This window comes from Callionymus lyra, chromosome 4, assembly GCF_982586985.1.
Source record: "Callionymus lyra chromosome 4, fCalLyr1.hap1.1, whole genome shotgun sequence".
Classification (NCBI taxonomy): domain Eukaryota; kingdom Metazoa; phylum Chordata; class Actinopteri; order Syngnathiformes; family Callionymidae; genus Callionymus; species Callionymus lyra.
Genome location: NC_141821.1, coordinates 36,107,236 through 36,129,494, shown reverse-complemented (window position 1 = coordinate 36,129,494; position 22,259 = coordinate 36,107,236). Strand labels below are relative to the sequence as shown.

Genomic DNA, 22,259 nt, shown 5'->3' with positions numbered 1-22,259 from the left:
CTTCTCCCAACCCAGGAGTCTAGCCCTCCTTATCACCACATGTCTGCAATCACCGGAGGAGCTTAAGAACCTGCTCTGCTGTCCAGTGTGCGCCTGATTGTCTTACAGTAATGTTTTGTTATAGACATAGTTCTTTGAGCAAATCCGTGCTACTGCTATCTATTTGTCTGCTTGTCGAGAAGCAAATTCCTCGCCTTCTTCCACCTCAGGACAATCCACCCGCCACCAAGACTCGCACTCCAGCTGGGCCCCCCGCCTCCTGCACTGCGTCCCGGTCCACCTCTGCCTGCGCTCTAGCCATGTCAACTGGACCTGAACCCCCCTCCAGAACCTCGACAACTTCATTAAAAACACTTTATTTTTCATTGAAGTCTGGTCTGATACTGAGTCATTCAAGATTCAAAGCGTTTATTGTCATAGGTACTACGTACCATGAAATTGTTACTTTGTACCCCCAACAAAAGTGCACAGTAAAAATAAACATATATATTTATCTATAATATACATACATATATAAATAACTATATATACATTTGAAAGAATAAAAAATCTAAAAAAAAAACAGAGCAACAAAAGTTCAAGTAGTGCAAATAGTGCATGGTAGGTAGTTGTGGTTCTAGCTGTTGAGGAGTCTGATGGCGGTTGGAAAGAAAGAATTGTTCAGTCTCGTTGTTCCGCACTTCACACTCCTGTACCTGCGGCCTGAGGGCAGGAGTGTGAACAGTCCGTGAGGGGGGTGAGTGAGATTTTTGAGGCTGGAGGCAGCTCTACTGTGGACCCTGCAGTGGTATATCATCATCCGCTTCCGGTGAGCCTTTGATCGGCTGCTTGAAACGTAAGCTCCTGCAATAATTGCCAAAAACAGTCGTTTTAACGACTACTTGTCCGGATATTATGCTCATATCACTTAAGATATGTCTCAAGCATCTCGGATCTATGATCGTGATGCTCTTCTCAACATCAGAGAGTCGATGGAGGACTTCACTCGCGACCGTTACCAACGTCCGGTGAACGTGTTTCCGGCTCCGCTTCTCATCGACTCGGACTCTGTGGAATATCGTTTGATCTCTCGAGTACCGGGCGATTTCCACAAGGGATCGAGTCGGGCTGGAGTACAGGTCAGGATGAGACGCGCAGTCGCGATCGCTCGGAACAACTCTGACGTCATCGAACGTCATCGATATTTGATCGACATTCCTCTCACTGTGTGTGACGACACATCAGCGCTGCCGTCTGTCCAGACCTCAACGAAAGGTGGTAAGATTTTTTCATTTCCTCTCTTTAATTCGACTTTTACAACCGAGTTGAACTTCAGTGACAGCTGGTACCCACGTGACCGCTGTTCGCTTCAAAAGATCCCGCTCTGCGCGCCTGTCAGTGACGCGGCGTCGTCAGTGACGTCATCGGTGCTGAATGTGGGACTTCTTAATGTTCGCTCCATTACAAATAAATCCTTTATTCTTAATGATCTTTTCACAAGAGTTAATTTGGATTTATTATGTCTTTCTGAGACTTGGCAGAGAGAGGAAGAGTTTATTCATCTGAACGAACTCTGTCCAGTAGGGAGCGCTGTCCTGGGGAAGCCTCGCCTCTCTGGTCGTGGAGGAGGTCTTGCTACTGTTTTTAGGGAGAGTTGTTCTTGCAAAGTGATTCAGACACAGGAATTCACTTCTTTTGAGTCTCAGATGATCTTGGTTGGTTCTACAAGACCTTTCTATTGTGTGTCAATCTACCGTCCGCCTGGTCCTGCGGCGATGTTCTTGAAAGACTTTAGTGACTTCTTATCTTCCATTATTCAGATGGAATCTGTTCTTATTCTTGGAGACTTTAATCTTCATGTTGATGACGTCACATCTTGTTCTGCTAAAGAACTTTTAACTTTAACTGAAGCCTTTAATTTTGAGCAACATGTTTCTGAACCCACTCATCAAAAAGGCCACATTTTAGACTTAGTTTTTACTCTTGGCCTGTACATTTCTAATGTATCTGTACATGATGTCCATCTGAGTGATCATTCTCTTGTCTTGTTCAACCTGGACTTCATCCCTGAACCTAAGCCTTTGAAAGTTAGGTCTCAGAGGCGTGTCATCTCAGCGGATACTGCAGACAGTTTTTCTGCTATGTTTGACCGTCTTTCCTTTGATGACTGTCCAGATGTGGACAGTTTGATTCACTGTTTTACTGATCATTGTGTTGAAATACTGGATCAAGTGGCACCTGTTAAATCGAACTTGAAAATTCAGAAAAAACGGTGCCCTTGGACAAATGAAGATCTCCTGAGTCTGAAGAGACTTTGTCGAAAGACTGAGCGTCTCTGGAAGTCTACTAAACTTGAGGTGCACAGACTTCACCTCAGGGATCTGTTGACTTCTTACAATGAGATGGTAGAAACTGCTAGATCTGATTACATCAGAAAACTGGTAGCAGCAAATAGGAAAAACCCCAAAGTTTTGTTTGACACGATTAATTCTCTCGTGTCTCCTGCTCCTCAAATCACGCCGGTCTTCTGTGAAGCTGACAGCAATGCATTGTTGAGATTTTTCATTGACAAAATTAAATTGATCAAAGAGAAAATCTCTCCCCCTTTGTTGGGAACCCCTACTGTCTCTGAGCCCATCTCCTCCTCTTGGTCATCCTTCACTGCTGTATCTTTGGGTGATATTTCAGCACTAGTGAACAAGATGAAACCCTCCTCTTGCTCAGATGACGTCCTTCCTTGTAGGCTTTTTATCAAAGTATTTGATGTAATTGGCCCCTGGGTTACCAATATGGTGAACCTCTCCCTTTCCACAGGGGTTTTTCCCAATGCATTTAAACATGCCATTGTGGAGCCTCTGCTCAAAAAACCAGGCTTAGACCCAACTGACCTCAGTAATTTCAGGCCTATTTCTAAGCTCCCTTTCTTGTCCAAGATCTTGGAGAAGGTGGTGTCCGAGCAGCTGTCTTTGTTCTTGGATCAGAGCGACATCCATGAGAAATTTCAGTCTGGCTTCCGTAAACATCACTCTACGGAGACAGCTTTACTGAAAGTGTCCAGTGACATCATGATGTCGGCTGACTCTGGTAAATTCACTGTTCTGGTTCTCTTGGATCTGTCGTCAGCCTTTGACACAGTTGATCACCAGATCCTGCTGAGAAGACTAAGGGATGAAGTGGGACTGTCTGGGTCTGTGTTAGAATGGTTCTCATCTTACCTTTCTGGGCGCAGTTTTAGTGTATCTGCCAATCAAATGAGGTCTGAATCGGCAGATCTGTTGTGTGGAGTCCCTCAAGGTTCTGTTCTGGGTCCTTTATTGTTTTTGCTGTACTTGATTCCCCTTGGTAAAATCATTCAGAGATTTCCGGATGTTTCTTATCACATTTTTGCTGATGACATCCAGCTCTACTGCTCTTTTGACCCAACTGAGCCCCAAAGGCTGAACAGCTTAGTCAATTGTTTGCTAGAAATCAAACAATGGCTGAGTGAAAACACTTTACAGCTTAATGTGGACAAAACTGAATCTCTGGTGATTGCTCCTGATGATAAGATTCCAGGGTTGAGTCAGTACTTGGGTGACTTAGGTCAGTCTGTCAAACTGAGCCTGAGAAACCTGGGTGTTGTATTTGATAAAGACATGTCTCTTGTTCAACACTGTAGAAAACTGACCAGAAACTGTTTCCTTCAACTGAGAAAAATCTCTAAACTTAGGAAAATGCTGTCACAACATGATCTGGAGCTTGTAATCCATGCGTTTGTTTCTTCTCGTCTGGACTATTGTAACAGTTTGTTTTCATGTCTTAACAAGAAGGAGCTGTCTCGCCTGCAGTTGATTCAGAACTGTGCAGCGAGAATTCTGACCCGCTCTAGTAGAAGAACTCACATTTCTCCGGTCCTTAAAACTCTTCACTGGCTTCCAGTTTCTTTCAGGATCAACTTTAAAATTCTGGTTCTTACTTTCAGAGCTATTCATGGTCAGGCTCCTCCTTACATCACTGATCTGATCCAGCCTTACACCCCAGCTCGGTCTCTGAGGTCTGTGGATCAGAATCTACTTATGGTTCCACGCACACGGCTCAGGACCAGAGGAGAGAAATCTTTTCAGGCTGTTGCTCCTAAGCTTTGGAACAATCTTCCTCTCTCTTTGCGCTTGATGGAGTCTACTGACTCCTTTAAGAAACATCTTAAGACGTTTCTATTTGTTCAGGCTTTTCCTTGAATTTCTCGAACTCCTGTGTTGTTCTCGGTGTTGTCTTGATCTTTGAAGTATGTACTGTTTTGAGTATTGTTTTTGATTGTTAAAGCGCTTTGTGACCCTGGTCTCGAAAAGCGCTATATAAATATATATTACTTACTTACTTACTTACTATATGCTCTGCAGGGAAGGACAGTCTCCCTATCCTCACAGTGTTACAGAGGGAGGTGAGGGAGGGGGGGGAGCAAGGAGTCAGAGTTCTGTGCTGATGATTGTGAAGAACTGATGTTGTTCTTTTGCTGTTATATCGGCGAAGTTAGGTCTTACAGTAACATTTTTGTTAAATAAAAGGTAAACTGAAGGAGAGAGCTGATCATTTTTCAAGCATCATTGAAAACATGCTATGAAACATTTAGATTAAATAACCACATGTATACAAAAACTTATTTTCAAAAACCTCAGTGAGCCTCATCAGAGTTCTAAAAGAACCGCATGTGGCTTCGGAGCCGCGGGTTGCCGACCCCCAATTTATACATTTGACTGTAAAAATAAAAGTTAGAGTTCAACAGACACAATAGTTAAAGCAATGATAATCAGACAGCAGACTGGTTGTATTTACTGTCATGTATGAAATCAAGTCAAGTTACACAAGAACATACAGTATGAAAACACCTCCTGATGTTTTTGTTTAAATCTCTTTCTCTGTTTTCCTGCTTTATAGGAACATCTCCTGAACTGGTCTGCACTACACTGTGTTTCCTACTGCTGTCCATTTCCTTCGCTGAAACAAGTTCAACACAAACCAGCACAACAGCTGTAAAAACTACACCAACTATTAGTCCAACACCATTGACCACACCAACCATTAGCCCTAAGACATTGACTACACAAACTGTCAGCCCAACACCATCATCTACACCAACAGTTAGCCAAAAACCATCGACTACACCAACTGTTAGCCAAACACTGTCGACTACACCAAGCATTAGCCCAACAACATCGACTACACCAAATGTTAGCCCAAAACCATCTACCACACAACCTGTTAGCTCAACACTTTCGACTACACCATTTGTTAGCCCAACACCATCAACTACACCAACTGTTAGCCCAACACCATCGACTACACCAAATGTTAGCCCATTACTATCGTCTACAAAAACTGTTCACCCAACACTATCAACACCATCAACTGTTAGCCCCACACCCTCGACCACACCTACCATTAGCCCAAAACCATCGACGACACCAACTGCTAGCCCCACGCAATCGACCACATCAACTGTTAGCACAACATCATCGACTACTCCAACTGTTAGCATAACACCATCAACTACACTAACTGTAAGCCTAAAACCACCGACTACACGAACTGTTAGCCAAACAACATCGATCACACCAACCGTTAGCCCAAAACAATTTACCACACCAACCATTAGCCCAACGCCATCAACCACACCAACTGTTAGCCCAAAACCATCAACAATACCAACTGTTAGCCCAACACCGTCAACTACACCAACTGTAAGCCCAAAACCATTGACTGAACAAACTGTTAGCCCAACACCATTGACTACTCCAACCATTAGCACAAAACCATCTACAACACCAACTGTTAGCCACACGAAATCGACCACACCAATTGTTAGCCCAACATCATCGACTACACCAACTGTTAGCCAAACAACATCGACCACACCAACCGTTAGCCCAAAACTAACTACCACACCAACCATTAGACCAACGCCATCAACCACACCAACTGTTAGCCCAAAACCATCAACAATACCAACTGGTAGCCCAACATCATCAACTACTCCAACCATTAGCCCATCACCATCAACAATACCAACTGGTAGCCCAACATCATTGACTACTCCAACCATTAGCCCATCACCAACGACTACACCAACTGATAGCATAACACCATCAACTACAAAAATTGTTAGCCCAACACCATCAACTTCTCCAACCGCTAGCCCAACACCATTAACTACACCAACTGTAAGCCCAAAACCATCGACGACACCAACTGTTAGCCCCACGCAATCGACCACACCAACTGTTAGCACAACATCATCGACTACTCCAACTGTTAGCATAACACCATCAACTACATTAACTGTGAGCCTAAAACCATCGACTACACCAACTGTTAGCCAAACAACATCGACCACACCAACCGTTAGCCCAAAACCATCTACCACAGCAACCATTAGCCCAACGCCATCAACCACACCAACGAATAGCCCAAAACCATCAATAATACCAACTGTTAGCCCAACACCGTCAACTACACCAACTATTAGTCCAACATCATCAGCTACTCCAACCATTAGCCCATCACCAACGACTACACCAACCATTAGCCCAACGCCATCAACCACACCAACTGTTAGCCCAAAACCATCAACAATACCAACTGTTAGCCCAACACCGTCAACTACACCAACTGTAAGCCCAAAACCATCGACTAAACAAACTGTTAGCCCAACACCATCGACTACTCCAACCATTAGCACAAAACCATCTACAACACCAACTGTTAGCCACACGCAATCGACCACACCAATTGTTAGCCCAACATCATCGACTACACCAACCATTAGCCCAAAACCATCTACCACACCAACCATTAGCCCAACGCCATCAACCACACCAACTGTTAGCCCAAAACCATCAACAATACCAACTGTTAGCCCAACACTGTCAACTACACCCACTGTAAGCCCAAAACCATCGACTAAACAAACTGTTAGCCCAACACCATCGACTACTCCAACCATTAGCACAAAACCATCTACAACACCAACTGTTAGCCACACGCAATCGACCACACCAATTGTTAGCACAACATCATCGACTACACCAACTGTTAGCCAAACAACATCGACCACACCAACCATTAGCCCAAAACCATCTACCACACCAACCATTAGGCCAACACCATCAACCACACCAACTCTTAGCCCAAAACCATCAACAATACCAACTGGTAGCCCAACATCATCAACTACTCCAACCATTAGCCCATCACCATCAACAATACCAACTGGTAGCCCAACATCATTGACTACTCCAACCATTAGCCCATCAGCAACGACTACACCAACTGTTAGCATAACACCATCAACTACAAAAATTGTTAGCCCAACACCATCAACTTCTCCAACCGCTAGCCCAACACCATTAACTACACCAACTGTAAGCCCAAAACCATCGACGACACCAACTGTTAGCCCCACGCAATCGACCACACCAACTGTTAGCACAACATCATCGACTACTCCAACTGTTAGCATAACACCATCAACTACACTAACTGTGAGCCTAAAACCATCGACTACACCAACTGTTAGCCAAACAACATCGACCACACCAACCGTTAGCCCAAAACCATCTACCACAGCAACCATTAGCCCAACGCCATCAACCACACCAACGATTAGCCCAAAACCATCAACAATACCAACTGTTAGCCCAACACCGTCAACTACAAAAATGAATAGCCCAACACCGTCGACTTCTCCAACCGCTAGCCCAACACCGTTAACTACACCAACTGTAAGCCCAAAACCATCAACTACACAAACTGTTAGCCCAACGCCATCAACTACTCCAACCATTAGCACAAAACCATCTACCACACCAACCGTTAGCCCAATGCCATCAACCACACCAACTGTTAGTCCAACACCATCAACAATACCAAATGTTAGCCCAACACCGTCAACTACACCAACCATTAGCCCAGCATCATCGACTACACCAACTGTTAGCCAAACAACATCAACCACACCAACCGTTAGCCCAAAACCATCTACCACACCAACCATTAGCCCAACGCCTTCAACCACACCAACTGTTAGAACAACATCATCAACTACACCAACTGGTAGCCCAACATCATCGACTACTCCAACCATTGGCCCATCACCAACGACTACACCAACCATTAGCCCAACACCATCAACTACAAAAATTGTTAGCCCAACACCATCGACTTCCCCAACCACTAGCCCAACACCATTAACTACACCAACTGTAAGCCCAAAACCATCGACTACACAAACTGTTAGCCCAACACCATCGACTACTCCAACCATTAGCACAAAACCATCTACAACACCAACTGTTAGCCACACGCAATCGACCACACCAACTGTTAGCACAACATCATCGACTACACCAACTGTTAGCCAAACAACATCGACAACACCAACCGTTAGCCCAAAACCATCTACCACACCAACCATTAGCCCAACGCCATCAACCACACCAACTGGTAGCACAACATCATCGACTACACCAACTGGTAGCCCAACATCATCGACTACTCCAACCATTGGCCCATCACCAACGACTACACCAACCATTAGCCCAACACTATCAACTACAAAAATTGTTAGACCAACACCAACGACTTCCCCAACCGTTAGCCCAACGCCATCAACCACACCAACTGTTAGCCCAACACCGTCAACTACACCAACCATTAGCCCAACATCATCAGCTACTCCAACCATTAGCCCATCACCAACGACTACACCAACCATTAGCCCAACACCATCAACTGCACCAACTATTAGTACAACACCATCGATTACACAAACTGTTAGCCCCGCACCATTGACAACACTAACTGTTAGCCCAACACCGTCAACAATACCAACTGTTAGCCCAATATCATCGACCACACCAACTGCTAGCCCAACAACATCGACAATACCAACTGTTATCCCAACACCGTCAACTACACCAACCATTAGCCCAGCATCATCGACTACACCAACTGTTAGCCAAACAACATCAACCACACCAACCGTTAGCCCAAAACCATCTACCACACCAACCATTAGCCCAACGCCTTCAACCACACCAACTGTTAGAACAACATCATCGACTACACCAACTGGTAGCCCAACATCATCGACTACTCCAACCATTGGCCCATCACCAACGACTACACCAACCATTAGCCCAACACCATCAACTACAAAAATTGTTAGCCCAACACCATCGACTTCCCCAACCACTAGCCCAACACCATTAACTACACCAACTGTAAGCCCAAAACCATCGACTACACAAACTGTTAGCCCAACACCATCGACTACTCCAACCATTAGCACAAAACCATCTACAACACCAACTGTTAGCCACACGCAATCGACCACACCAACTGTTAGCACAACATCATCGACTACACCAACTGTTAGCCAAACAACATCGACAACACCAACCGTTAGCCCAAAACCATCTACCACACCAACCATTAGCCCAACGCCATCAACCACACCAACTGGTAGCACAACATCATCGACTACACCAACTGGTAGCCCAACATCATCGACTACTCCAACCATTGGCCCATCACCAACGACTACACCAACCATTAGCCCAACACTATCAACTACAAAAATTGTTAGACCAACACCAACGACTTCCCCAACCGTTAGCCCAACGCCATCAACCACACCAACTGTTAGCCCAACACCGTCAACTACACCAACCATTAGCCCAACATCATCAGCTACTCCAACCATTAGCCCATCACCAACGACTACACCAACCATTAGCCCAACACCATCAACTGCACCAACTATTAGTACAACACCATCGATTACACAAACTGTTAGCCCCGCACCATTGACAACACTAACTGTTAGCCCAACACCGTCAACAATACCAACTGTTAGCCCAATATCATCGACCACACCAACTGCTAGCCCAACAACATCGACAATACCAACTGTTATCCCAACACCGTCAACTACACCAACCATTAGCCCAGCATCATCGACTACACCAACTGTTAGCCAAACAACATCAACCACACCAACCGTTAGCCCAAAACCATCTACCACACCAACCATTAGCCCAACGCCTTCAACCACACCAACTGTTAGAACAACATCATCGACTACACCAACTGGTAGCCCAACATCATCGACTACTCCAACCATTGGCCCATCACCAACGACTACACCAACCATTAGCCCAACACCATCAACTACAAAAATTGTTAGCCCAACACCATCGACTTCCCCAACCACTAGCCCAACACCATTAACTACACCAACTGTAAGCCCAAAACCATCGACTACACAAACTGTTAGCCCAACACCATCGACTACTCCAACCATTAGCACAAAACCATCTACAACACCAACTGTTAGCCACACGCAATCGACCACACCAACTGTTAGCACAACATCATCGACTACACCAACTGTTAGCCAAACAACATCGACAACACCAACCGTTAGCCCAAAACCATCTACCACACCAACCATTAGCCCAACGCCATCAACCACACCAACTGGTAGCACAACATCATCGACTACACCAACTGGTAGCCCAACATCATCGACTACTCCAACCATTGGCCCATCACCAACGACTACACCAACCATTAGCCCAACACTATCAACTACAAAAATTGTTAGACCAACACCAACGACTTCCCCAACCGTTAGCCCAACGCCATCAACCACACCAACTGTTAGCCCAACACCGTCAACTACACCAACCATTAGCCCAACATCATCAGCTACTCCAACCATTAGCCCATCACCAACGACTACACCAACCATTAGCCCAACACCATCAACTGCACCAACTATTAGTACAACACCATCGATTACACAAACTGTTAGCCCCGCACCATTGACAACACTAACTGTTAGCCCAACACCGTCAACAATACCAACTGTTAGCCCAATATCATCGACCACACCAACTGCTAGCCCAACAACATCGACAATACCAACTGTTATCCCAACACCGTCAACTACACCAACCATTAGCCCAACACCATCAACTACAAAAATTGTTAGCCCAACACCATCGACTTCTCCAACCGCTAGCCCAACACCATTAACTACACCAACTGTAAGCCCAAAACCATCGACGACACCAACTGTTAGCCCCACGCAATCGACCACACCAACTGTTAGCACAACATCATCAACTACTCCAACTGTTAGCATAACACCATCAACTACACTAACTGTAAGCCCAACACCATCGACTTCCCCAACCACTAGCCCAACACCATTAACTACACCAACTGTAAGCCCAAAACCATCGACTACACAAACTGTTAGCCCAACACCATCGACTACTCCAACCATTAGCACAAAACCATCTACAACACCAACTGTTAGCCACACGCAATTGACCACACCAACTGTTAGCACAACATCATCGAATACACCAACTGTTAGCCAAACAACATCGACCACACCAACCGTTAGCCCAAAACCATCTACCACACCAACTATTAATCCAACCCCATCATCCACACCAACTGTTAGCCCAAAACCATCAACAATACCAACTGGTAGCCCAACATCATCGACTACTCCAACCATTGGCCCATCACCAATGACTACACCAACCATTAGCCCAACACCATCAACTACAAAAATTGTTAGACCAACACCAACGACTTCCCCAACCGTTAGCCCAACGCCATCAACCACACCAACTGTTAGCCCAAAACCATCGACTACACAAACTGTTAGCCCAACACCATCAACTACACCAACCATTAGCCCAACATCATCAGCTACTACAACCATTAGCCTATCACCAACGACTACACCAACCATTAGCCCAACACCATCAACTGCACCAACTATTAGTAGAACACCATCGATTACACAAACTGTTAGCCCCGCACCATTGACAACCCTAACTGTTATCCTAACACCGTCAACAATACCAACTGTTAGCCCAAAATCATCGACCACACCAACTGTTAGCCCAACAACATCGACAATACCAACTGTTATCCCAACACCGTCAACTACACCAACCATTAGCCCAACACCATCAACTACAAAAATTGTTAGCCCAACACCATCGACTTCTCTAACCGCTAGCCCAACACCATTAACTACACCAACTGTAAGCCCAAAACCATCGACAACACCAACTGTTAGCCCCACGCAATCGACCACACCAACTGTTAGCACAACATCATCAACTACTCCAACTGTTTGCATAACACCATCAACTACACTAACTGTAAGCCTAAAACCATCGAATACAACAACTGTTAGCCCAACATCATCGACTACTCCAACCATTGGCCCATCACCAACGACTACACCAACCATTAGCCCAACACTATCAACTACAAAAATTGTTAGACCAACACCAACGACTTCCCCAACCGTTAGCCCAACGCCATCAACCACACCAACTGTAAGCCCAAAACAATCGACTACACAAACTGTTAGCCCAACTTCATCGACTACTCCAACCATTAGCACAAAATCATCTACCACACCAGCAATTAGCACAACGCCATCAACCACACCAACTGTGAGCCCAAAACCATCTACCACACCAACCGTTAGCCCAACGCCATCGACCACACCAACTGTTAGTCCAACACCATCAACAATACCAACTGTTAGCCCAACACCGTCAACTACACCAACCATTAGCCCAGCATCATCGACTACTCCAACCATTAGCCCATCACTAACGACTACACCAACCATTAGCCCAACACCATCAACTACAAAAATTGTTAGCCCAAAACCATCGACTTCCCCAACACCAATAACTACACCAACTGTAAGCCCAAAACCATCGACTACACAAACTGTTAGCCCAACACCATCGACTACTCCAACCATTAGCACAAAACCATCTACAACACCAACTGTTAGCCACACGCAATCGACCACACCAACTGTTAGCACAACATCATCGATTACACCAACTGTTAGCCCAAAACCATCAACAATACCAACTGGTAGCCCAACATCATCGACTACTCCAACCATTGGCCCATCACCAACGACTACACCAACCATTATCCCAACACTATCAACTACAAAAATTGTTAGACCAACACCAACGACTTCCCCAACCGTTAGCCCAACGCCATCAACCACACCAACTGTTAGCCCAAAACCATTGACTACACAAAATGTTAGCCCAACACCGTCAACTACACCAAGCATTAGCCCAACATCATCAGCTACTCCAACCATTAGCCCATCACCAACGACTACACCAACCATTAGCCCAACACCATCAACTACAAAAATTGTTAGCCCAACACCATCGACTTCCCCAACCGTTAGCCCAACGCAATCAACCACACCAACTGTTAGCCTAAAACATTCGACTACACCAACTGTTAGCCAAACAACATCTACCACACCAACCGTTAGCCTAAAGCCATCAACCACACCAACTTTTAGCCCAACACCATTGACTGCATCAACTATTAGTACAACACCATCGATTACACATACTGTCAGCCCCACACCATTGACAACACCAACTGTTAGCCCAACACCGTCAACAATACCAACTGTTAGCCCAAAATCATCGACCACACCAACTGTTAGCCCAACAACATCGACAATACCAACTGTTATCCCAACACCGTCAACTACACCAACCATTAGCCCAACACCATCAACTACAAAAAGTGTTAGCCCAACACCATCGACTTCTCCAACCGCTAGCCCAACACCATTAACTACACCAACTGTAAGCCCAAAACCATCGACGACACCAACTGTTAGCCCCACGCAATCGACCACACCAACTGTTAGCAGAACATCATTAACTACTCCAACTGTTAGCATAACACCATCAACTACACTAACTTTAAGCCTAAAACCATTGACTACACCAACTGTTAGCCAAACAACATCGACCACAGCAACCGTTAGCCCAAAACCATCTACCACAGCAACCATTAGCCCAAAACCATCAACAATACCAACTGTTAGCCCAACACCGTCAACTACACCAACCATTAGCCCAACATCATCAGCTACTCCAACCATTAGCCCATCACCAACGACTACACCAACCATTAGCCCAACACCATCAACTACAAAAATTGTTAGCCCAACACCATCGACTTCTCCAACTGGTAGCCCAACACCATTAACTACACCAACTGTAAGCCCAAAACCATCAACTACACCAACTGTTAGCCTAACATCATCAACTACACCGACTGTTAGCCAAACATCATCGACTACTCCAACCATTAGCCCATCACCAACAACTACACCAACCATTAGCCCAACACCATCAACTACACAAACTGTTAACCCCACACGATCGGCCACACCAACCGTTAGCCCGACGCAATCGACCACACATACTGTTATCCCAACGCCGTCGACTTCTCCAACCGCTAGCCCAACACCATTAACTTCACCAACTGTAAGCCCAAAACAATCGACTACACAAACTGTTAGCCCAACGCCATCGACTACTCCAACCATTAGCACAAAATCATCTACCACACCAGCAATTAGCACAACGCCATCAACCACACCAGCTGTGAGCCCAAAACCATCTACCACACCAACCGTTAACCCAACGCCATCGACCACACCAACTGTTAGTCCAACACCATCAACAATACCAACTGTTAGCCCAACATCATCGACTACTCCAACCATTAGACCATCACCAACGACTACACCAACCATTAGCCCAACACCATCAACTACAAAAATTGTTAGCCCAAAACCATCGACTTCCCCAACCGCTAGCCCAACACCATTAACTACACCAACTGTAAGCCCAAAACCATGGACTACACAAACTGTTAGCCCAACACCATCGACTACTCCAACCATGAGCACAAAACCATCTACAACACCAACTGTTAGCCACACGCAATTGACCACACCAACTGTTAGCACAACATCATCGAATACACCAACTGTTAGCCAAACAACATCGACCACACCAACCGTTAGCCCAAAACCATCTACCACACCAACTATTAATCCAACCCCATCATCCACACCAACTGTTAGCCCAAAACCATCAACAATACCAACTGGTAGCCCAACATCATCGACTACTCCAACCATTGGCCCATCACCAATGACTACACCAACCATTAGCCCAACACCATCAACTACAAAAATTGTTAGACCAACACCATCGACTTCCCCAACCGTTAGCCCAACGCCATCAACCACACCAACTGTTAGCCCAAAACCATCGACTACACAAACTGTTAGCCCAAAACCGTCAACTACACCAACCATTAGCCCAACATCATTAGCTACTCCAACCATTAGCCCATCACCAACGACTACACCAACCATTAGCCCAACACCATCAACTACAAAAATTGTTAGCCCAACACCATCGACTTCCCCACCCGTTAGCCCAACGCAATCAACCACACCAACTGTTAGCCTAAAACATTCGACTACACCAACTGTTAGCCAAACAACATCTACCACACCAACTGTTAGCCTAAAGCCATCAACCACACCAACTTTTAGCCCAACACCATCGACTGCACCAACTATTAGTACAACACCATCGACCACACCAACTGTTAGCCCAACAACATCGACAATACCAACTGTTATCCCAACACCGTCAACTACACCAAACATTAGCCCAACACCATCAACTACAAAAATTGTTAGCCCAACACCATCGTCTTCTCCAAACGCTAGCCCAACACCATTAACTACACCAACTGTAAGCCCAAAACCATCGACGACACCAACTGTTCGCCCCACGCAATCGACCACACCAACTGTTAGCCCAAAACCATCAACAATACCAACTGTTAGCACAACACCGTCAACTACACCAACCATTAGCACAACATCATCGACTACTCCAACTGTTAGCATAACACCATCAACTACACTAACTGTAAGCCTAAAACCATCGACTACACCAACTGTAAGCCAAACAACATCGACCACACCAACCGTTAGCCCAAAACCATCTACCACACCAACCATTCACCCAACGCCATCAACCACACCAACTGTTAGCCCAAAACCATCAACAATACCAACTGTTAGCCCAATACCGTCAACTACACCAACCATTAGCCCAACATCATCAGCTACTCCAACCATTAGCCCATCACCAACGACTACAGCAACCATTAGCTCAACACCATCAACTACAAAAATGATTAGCCCAACACCGTCGACTTCTCCAACCGCTAGCCCAACACCATTAACTACACCAACTGTAAGCCCAAAACCGTCGACTACACAAACTGTTGGCCCAACATCATCGACTACTCCAACCATTAGCCCATCACCAATGACTACACCAACCATTAGCCCAACACCATCAACTAAAAAAATTATTAGCCCAACACCATCAACTTCCCCAATCGTTAGTCCAACGCAATCAACCACACCAACTGTTAGCCCAAAACCATCGACTACACAAACTGTTAGCGCAAAACCGTCAACTACACCAACCATTAGCCCAACATCATTAGCTACTCCAACCATTAGCCCATCACCAACGACTACACCAACCATTAGCCCAACACGATCAACTACAAAAATTGTTAGCCCAACAACATCGACTTCCCCAACCATTAGCCCAACGCAATCAACCACACCAACTGTTAGCCTAAAACCATCTACCACACCAACCGTTAGCTTAAAGCCATCAACCACACCAACTTTTAGCCTAACACCATTGACTGCACCAACTGTTAGTACAACACCATCGACCACACCAACTGTTAGCCCAACAACATCGACAATACCAACTGTTTACCCAACACCGTCAACTACACCAACTATTAGCCCAACACCATCAACTACAAAAATTGTTAGCCCAACACCATTGACTTCTCCAAACGCTAGCCCAACACCATTAACTACACCAACTGTAAGCCCAAAACCATCGACGACACCAACTGTTAGCCCCACGCAATCGACCACACCAACAGTTAGCCCAAAACCATCAACAATACCAACTGTTAGCCCAACACCGTCAACTACACCAACCATTAGCACAACATCATCGACTACTCCAACTGTTAGCATAACACCATCAACTACACTAACTGTAAGCCTAAAACCATCGACTACACTAACTGTAAGCCAAACAACATCGACCACACCAACCGTTAGCCCAAAACCATCTACCACACCAACCATTAGCCCAACACCATCAACCACACCAACTGTTAGCCCAAAACCATCAACGATACCAACTGTTAGCCCATCACCGTCAACTACACCAACCATTAGCCCAACATCATCAGCTACTCCAACCATTAGCCCATCACCAACGACTACACCAACCATTAGCTCAACACCATCAACTACAAAAATGATTAGCCCAACACCGTTGACTTCTCCAACCGCTAGCCCAACACCATTAACTACACCAACTGTAAGCCCAAAACCATCGACTACACAAACTGTTGGCCCAACATCATCGACTACTCCAACCATTAGCCCATCACCAACGACTACACCAACCATTAGCCCAACACCATCAACTACAAAAATGATTAGCCCAACACCATCAACTTCCCCAATCGTTAGTCCAACGCAATCAACCACACCAACTGTAAGCCCATCACCAACGACTACACCAACCATTAGCCCAACACCTTCAACTACAAAAATTGTTAGCCCAACACCATCCACTTCTCCAACCGCTAGCCCAACACCATTGACTACAACAACTGTAAGCCAAAAACCATTGACTACACAAACTGTTAGCCCAACATCATCGACTCCTCCAACCATTAGCACAAAACCATCTACCACACTAGCAATTAGCACAACGCCATCAACCACACCAACTGTTAGCCCAAAGCCATCAACCACAACAACTGTTAGCCCAAAACCATCTTCCACACCAACCATTAGCCCAACGCCATCAACCACACCAACTGTTAGCCCATCACCGTCAACTACACCAATCATTAGCCCATCACCAACGACTACACCAACCATTAGCCCAACACCATCAACTACAAAAATTGTTAGCCCAACACCATCGACTTCCCCAACCGCTAGCCCAACACCATTAACTACACCAACTGTAAGCCCAAAACCATCGACGACACCAACTGTGAACCCCATGCAATCAACCACACCAACTGTTAGCACAACATCATCGGCTACTCCAACTGTTAGCCCAACACCATTAACTACACCAACTGTAAGCCCAAAACCATCGACGACACCAACTGTTAGCCCCACGCAATCGACCAGACCAACTGTTAGCACAACACCATCAAATACACTAACTGTAAGCCTAAAACCATCGACTACACCATCTGTTGGTCAAACAACATCGACCACACCAACCGTTAGCCCAAAACCATCTACCACACCAACCATTAGCCCAACGCCATCAACCACACCAACTGTTTGCCCAACAACATCAACTACAAAAATTGTTAGCCCAACACCATCGACTTCTCCAACCGCTAGTCCAACACCATTAACTACACCAACTGTAAGCCCAAAACCATCAACAATACCAACTGTTAGCCCAACACCGTCAACTACACCAACCATTAGCACAACATCATCGACTACTCCAACTGTTAGAAAAACACCATCAACTACACTAACTGTAAGCCTAAAACCATCGACTACACCAACTGTTAGCCAAACAACATTGACCACACCAACCGTTAGCCCAAAACCATCTACCACACCAACCTTTAGCCCAACGCCATCAACCACACCAACTGTTAGCCCAAAACCATCAACAATACAAACTGTTAGCCCAACACCGTCAACTACACCAACCATTAGCACAACATCATCGACTACTCCAACTGTTAGAAAAACACCATCAACTACACTAACTGTAAGCCTAAAACCATCGACTACACCAACTGTTAGCCAAACAACATCGACCACACCAACCGTTAGCCCAAAACCATCTACCACACCAACCTTTAGCCCAAAACCATCAACAATACAAACTGTTAGCATAACACCATCGACTTCTCCAACCGCTAGTCCAACACCATTAACTACACCAACTGTAAGCCCAAAACCATCAACAATACAAACTGTTAGCCCAACACCGTCAACTACACCAACCATTAGCACAACATCATCGACTACTCCAACTGTTAGCAAAACACCATCAACTACACTAACTGTAAGCCCAACACCGTCAACTACACCAACCATTAGCCCAACATCATCAGCTACTCCAACCATTAGCCCATCACCAACGACTACACCAACCATTAGCCCAACACCATCAACTACAAAAATGATTAGCCCAACACCGTCGACTTCTCCAACCGCTAGCCCAACACCATTAACTACACCAACTGTAAGCCCAATACCGTCGACTACACCAACTGTTGGCCCAACATCATCGACTACTCCAACCATTAGCCCATCACCAACGACTACACCAACCATTAGCCCAACACCATCAACTACAAAAATTATTAGCCCAACACCATCGACTTCCCCAACCGTTAGCCCAACGCAATCAACCACACCAACTGTTAGCCCAAAACCATCGACTACACAAACTGTTAGCCCAACATCGTCATCTACACCAACTGTAAGCCCATCACCAACGACTACACCAACCATTAGCCCAACACCTTCAACTACAAAAATTGTAAGCCCAACACCATCGACTTCTCCAACCGCTAGCCCAACACCATTGACTACAACAACTGTGAGCCAAAAACCATTGACTACACAAACTTTTAGCCCAACATCATCGACTCCTCCAACCATTAGCACAAAACCATCTACCACACTAGCAATTAGCACAACGCCATCAACCACACCAACTGTTAGCCCAAAGCCCTCTACCACACCAACCGTTAGCCCAACGCCATCGACCATACCAACTGTTAGCCCAACAACATCGGCAATACAAACTGTTATCCCAACACCGTCAACTACACCAACCATTAGCCCAACATCATTGACTACTCCAACGATTAGCCCAACACCAATGACTACACCAACGATTAGCCCAACGCCATCAACCACACCAACTGTTAGCCCAAAACCATCTACTACACCAACCGTTAGCCCAACGCCATCAACCACACCAACTGTTAGCCCATCACCGTCAACTACACCAACCATTAGGCCAGCACCAACGACTACACCAACCATTAGCCCAACACCATCAACTACAAAAATTGTTAGCCCAACACCATCAAAATCCCCAACCGCTAGCCCAACACCATTAACCACACCAACTGTAAGCCCAAAACCATCGACGACACCAACTGTTAGCCCCACGCAATCGACCACACCAACTGTTAGCACAACATCATCGACTACTCCAACTGTTAGCCCAAAACCATTAACTAAACCAACTGTAAGCCCAAAACCATCGATGACACCAACTGTTAGCCCCACGCAATCGACCACACCAACTGTTAGCACAACATCATCGACTACACCAACTGTAAGCCAAACAACATCGACCACACCAACCGTTAGCCCAAAACCATCTACCACACCAACGATTAGCCCAACGCCATCAACCACACCAACTGTTAGCCCAAAACCATCAACAATACCAACTGTTAGCCCAACACCGTCAACTAAACCAACCATTAGCCCAACATCATCAGCTACCCCAACCATTAGCCCATCACCAACGACTACACCAACCATTAACCCAACACCATCAACTACAAAAATGATTAGCCCAACACCGTCGACTTCTCCAACCGCTAGCCCAACACCATTAACTACACCAACTGTAAGCCCAAAACCATCGATGACACCAACTGTTAGCCCCACGCAATCGACCACACCAACTGTTAGCACAACATCATCGACTACACCAACTGTAAGCCAAACAACATCGACCACACCAACCGTTAGCCCAAAACCATCTACCACACCAACGATTTGCCCAACGCCATCAACCACACCATCAACCACAAAACCATTTATCCCAACACCGTCAACTACACCAACCATTAGCCCAACATCATTGACTACTCCAACCATTAGCCCAACACCAATGACTATACCAACAATTAGCCCAACGCCATCAACCACACCAACTGTTAGCCCAAAACCATCTACCACACCAACCGTTAGCCCAACGCCATCAACCACACCAACTGTTAGCCCATCACCGTCAACTACACCAACCAGTAAGCCAACATCATCAGCTACTCCAACCATTAGCCCATCACCAACGACTACACCAACCATTAGCCCAACACCATCAACTTCAAAAATTGTTAGCCCAACACCATCGACTTCCCCAACCGCTAGCCCAACACCATTAACTACACCAACTGTAAGCCCAACACCATCGACGACACCAACTGTTAGCCCCACGCAATCGACCACACCAACTGTTAGCACAACATCATCGACTACTCCAACTGTTAGCATAACACCATCAACTACACTAACTGTAAGCCTAAAACCATTGACTACACCAACTGTTAGCCCAACATCATCGATTACTCCAACCATTAGCACAAAATCATCTACCACACCAGCAATTAGCCCATCGCCATCAACCACACCAACTGTTAGCCCAAAACCATCTACCACACCAACCATTAGCCCAACGCCTTCAACCACACCAACTGTTAGCCCATCACTGTCAACTACACCAACCATTAGGCCAACATCATCAGCTACTCCAACCATTAGCCCATCCCCAACGACTACGCCAACCATTAGCCGAACACCATCAACTACAAAAATTGTTAGCCCAACACCATCGACTTCCCCAACCGCTAGCCCAACACCATTAACTACACCAACTGTAAGCCCAAAACCATCGACTACACAAACTGTTAGCCCAACACCATCTACCACACCAACCGTTAGCCAAATGCCATCGACCACACCAAAATATAACCCAACAACATCGACAATACCAACTGTTATCCCAACATCGTCAACTACACCAACCACTAGCCCAACACTATTGACTACTCCAACCATTAGCCCAACACCAACGACTGCACCAACCATTAGCCCAACGCAATCAACCACACCAACTGTTAGCACAAAACCATTTACCACATCAACCGTTAGCCTAAAGCCATCAACCATACCAACTGTTAGCCCAACATCATCGACTGCACCAACTGTTAGTAGAAAACCATCGATTACACAAACTGTTAGCCCCACACCATCGACCACACCAACTGTTAGCCCAACACCATTAACTACAACAACTGTAAGCCAAAAACCATCGACTACACAAACTGTTAGCCCAACATCATCGACTACTCCAACCATTAGCACAAAACCATCTACCACACCAGCAATTAGCACAACGCCCTCAACCACACAAACTGTT

General features: G+C 45.7%; 3 protein-coding genes across 3 annotated transcripts; all 3 read left to right on the top strand.

The window, feature by feature from the left end:
- Nucleotides 1-635: 635 nt before the first annotated feature.
- On the top strand, nt 636-16,249 carry LOC148082816 (uncharacterized). The gene is made up of 11 exons (XM_087790244.1): nt 636-727; nt 8,702-8,786; nt 9,452-9,477; nt 9,722-9,806; nt 10,472-10,497; nt 10,742-10,870; nt 11,042-11,186; nt 11,492-11,517; nt 11,912-12,945; nt 13,900-14,684; nt 16,160-16,249. The coding sequence occupies exons 1-11, from the start codon at nt 636-638 to the stop codon at nt 16,247-16,249; spliced, it is 2,523 nt and encodes an 840-aa protein (XP_087646370.1).
- A 10-nt stretch (nt 16,250-16,259) lies between these two features.
- On the top strand, nt 16,260-17,569 carry LOC148082815 (uncharacterized). Its single transcript, XM_087790243.1, has 2 exons — nt 16,260-17,354; nt 17,510-17,569. The coding sequence occupies exons 1-2, from the start codon at nt 16,260-16,262 to the stop codon at nt 17,567-17,569; spliced, it is 1,155 nt and encodes a 384-aa protein (XP_087646369.1).
- Nucleotides 17,570-19,211: 1,642 nt separating this feature from the next.
- Nucleotides 19,212-22,171, top strand: LOC148082814 (uncharacterized). The gene is made up of 5 exons (XM_087790242.1): nt 19,212-19,274; nt 19,610-19,634; nt 19,723-20,098; nt 20,375-21,716; nt 22,112-22,171. The coding sequence occupies exons 1-5, from the start codon at nt 19,212-19,214 to the stop codon at nt 22,169-22,171; spliced, it is 1,866 nt and encodes a 621-aa protein (XP_087646368.1).
- Nucleotides 22,172-22,259: the final 88 nt, after the last annotated feature.

Coding starts and splice junctions, on each gene's coding strand:
- LOC148082816 (XM_087790244.1), top strand. CDS start 636: ATGGCGGTTGGAAAGAAAGAATTGTTCAGTCTCGTTGTTCCGCACTTC. Junction 728..8,701: donor GGCAGGAGTGTGAACAGTCC/GTGAGGGGGGTG, acceptor TCCAACCATTAG/CCCATCACCAACGACTACAC. Junction 11,518..11,911: donor ACCATCAACAATACCAACTG/GTAGCCCAACAT, acceptor ACCAACTGTTAG/CCCAAAATCATCGACCACAC.
- LOC148082815 (XM_087790243.1), top strand. CDS start 16,260: ATGACTACACCAACCATTAGCCCAACACCATCAACTAAAAAAATTATT. Junction 17,355..17,509: donor CACCATTAACTACACCAACT/GTAAGCCCAAAA, acceptor CCCAATCGTTAG/TCCAACGCAATCAACCACAC.
- LOC148082814 (XM_087790242.1), top strand. CDS start 19,212: ATGATTAGCCCAACACCGTCGACTTCTCCAACCGCTAGCCCAACACCA. Junction 19,275..19,609: donor CACCATTAACTACACCAACT/GTAAGCCCAATA, acceptor TCCAACCGCTAG/CCCAACACCATTGACTACAA. Junction 21,717..22,111: donor CACCATTAACTACACCAACT/GTAAGCCCAAAA, acceptor ACCAACTGTTAG/CCCAACACCATTAACTACAA.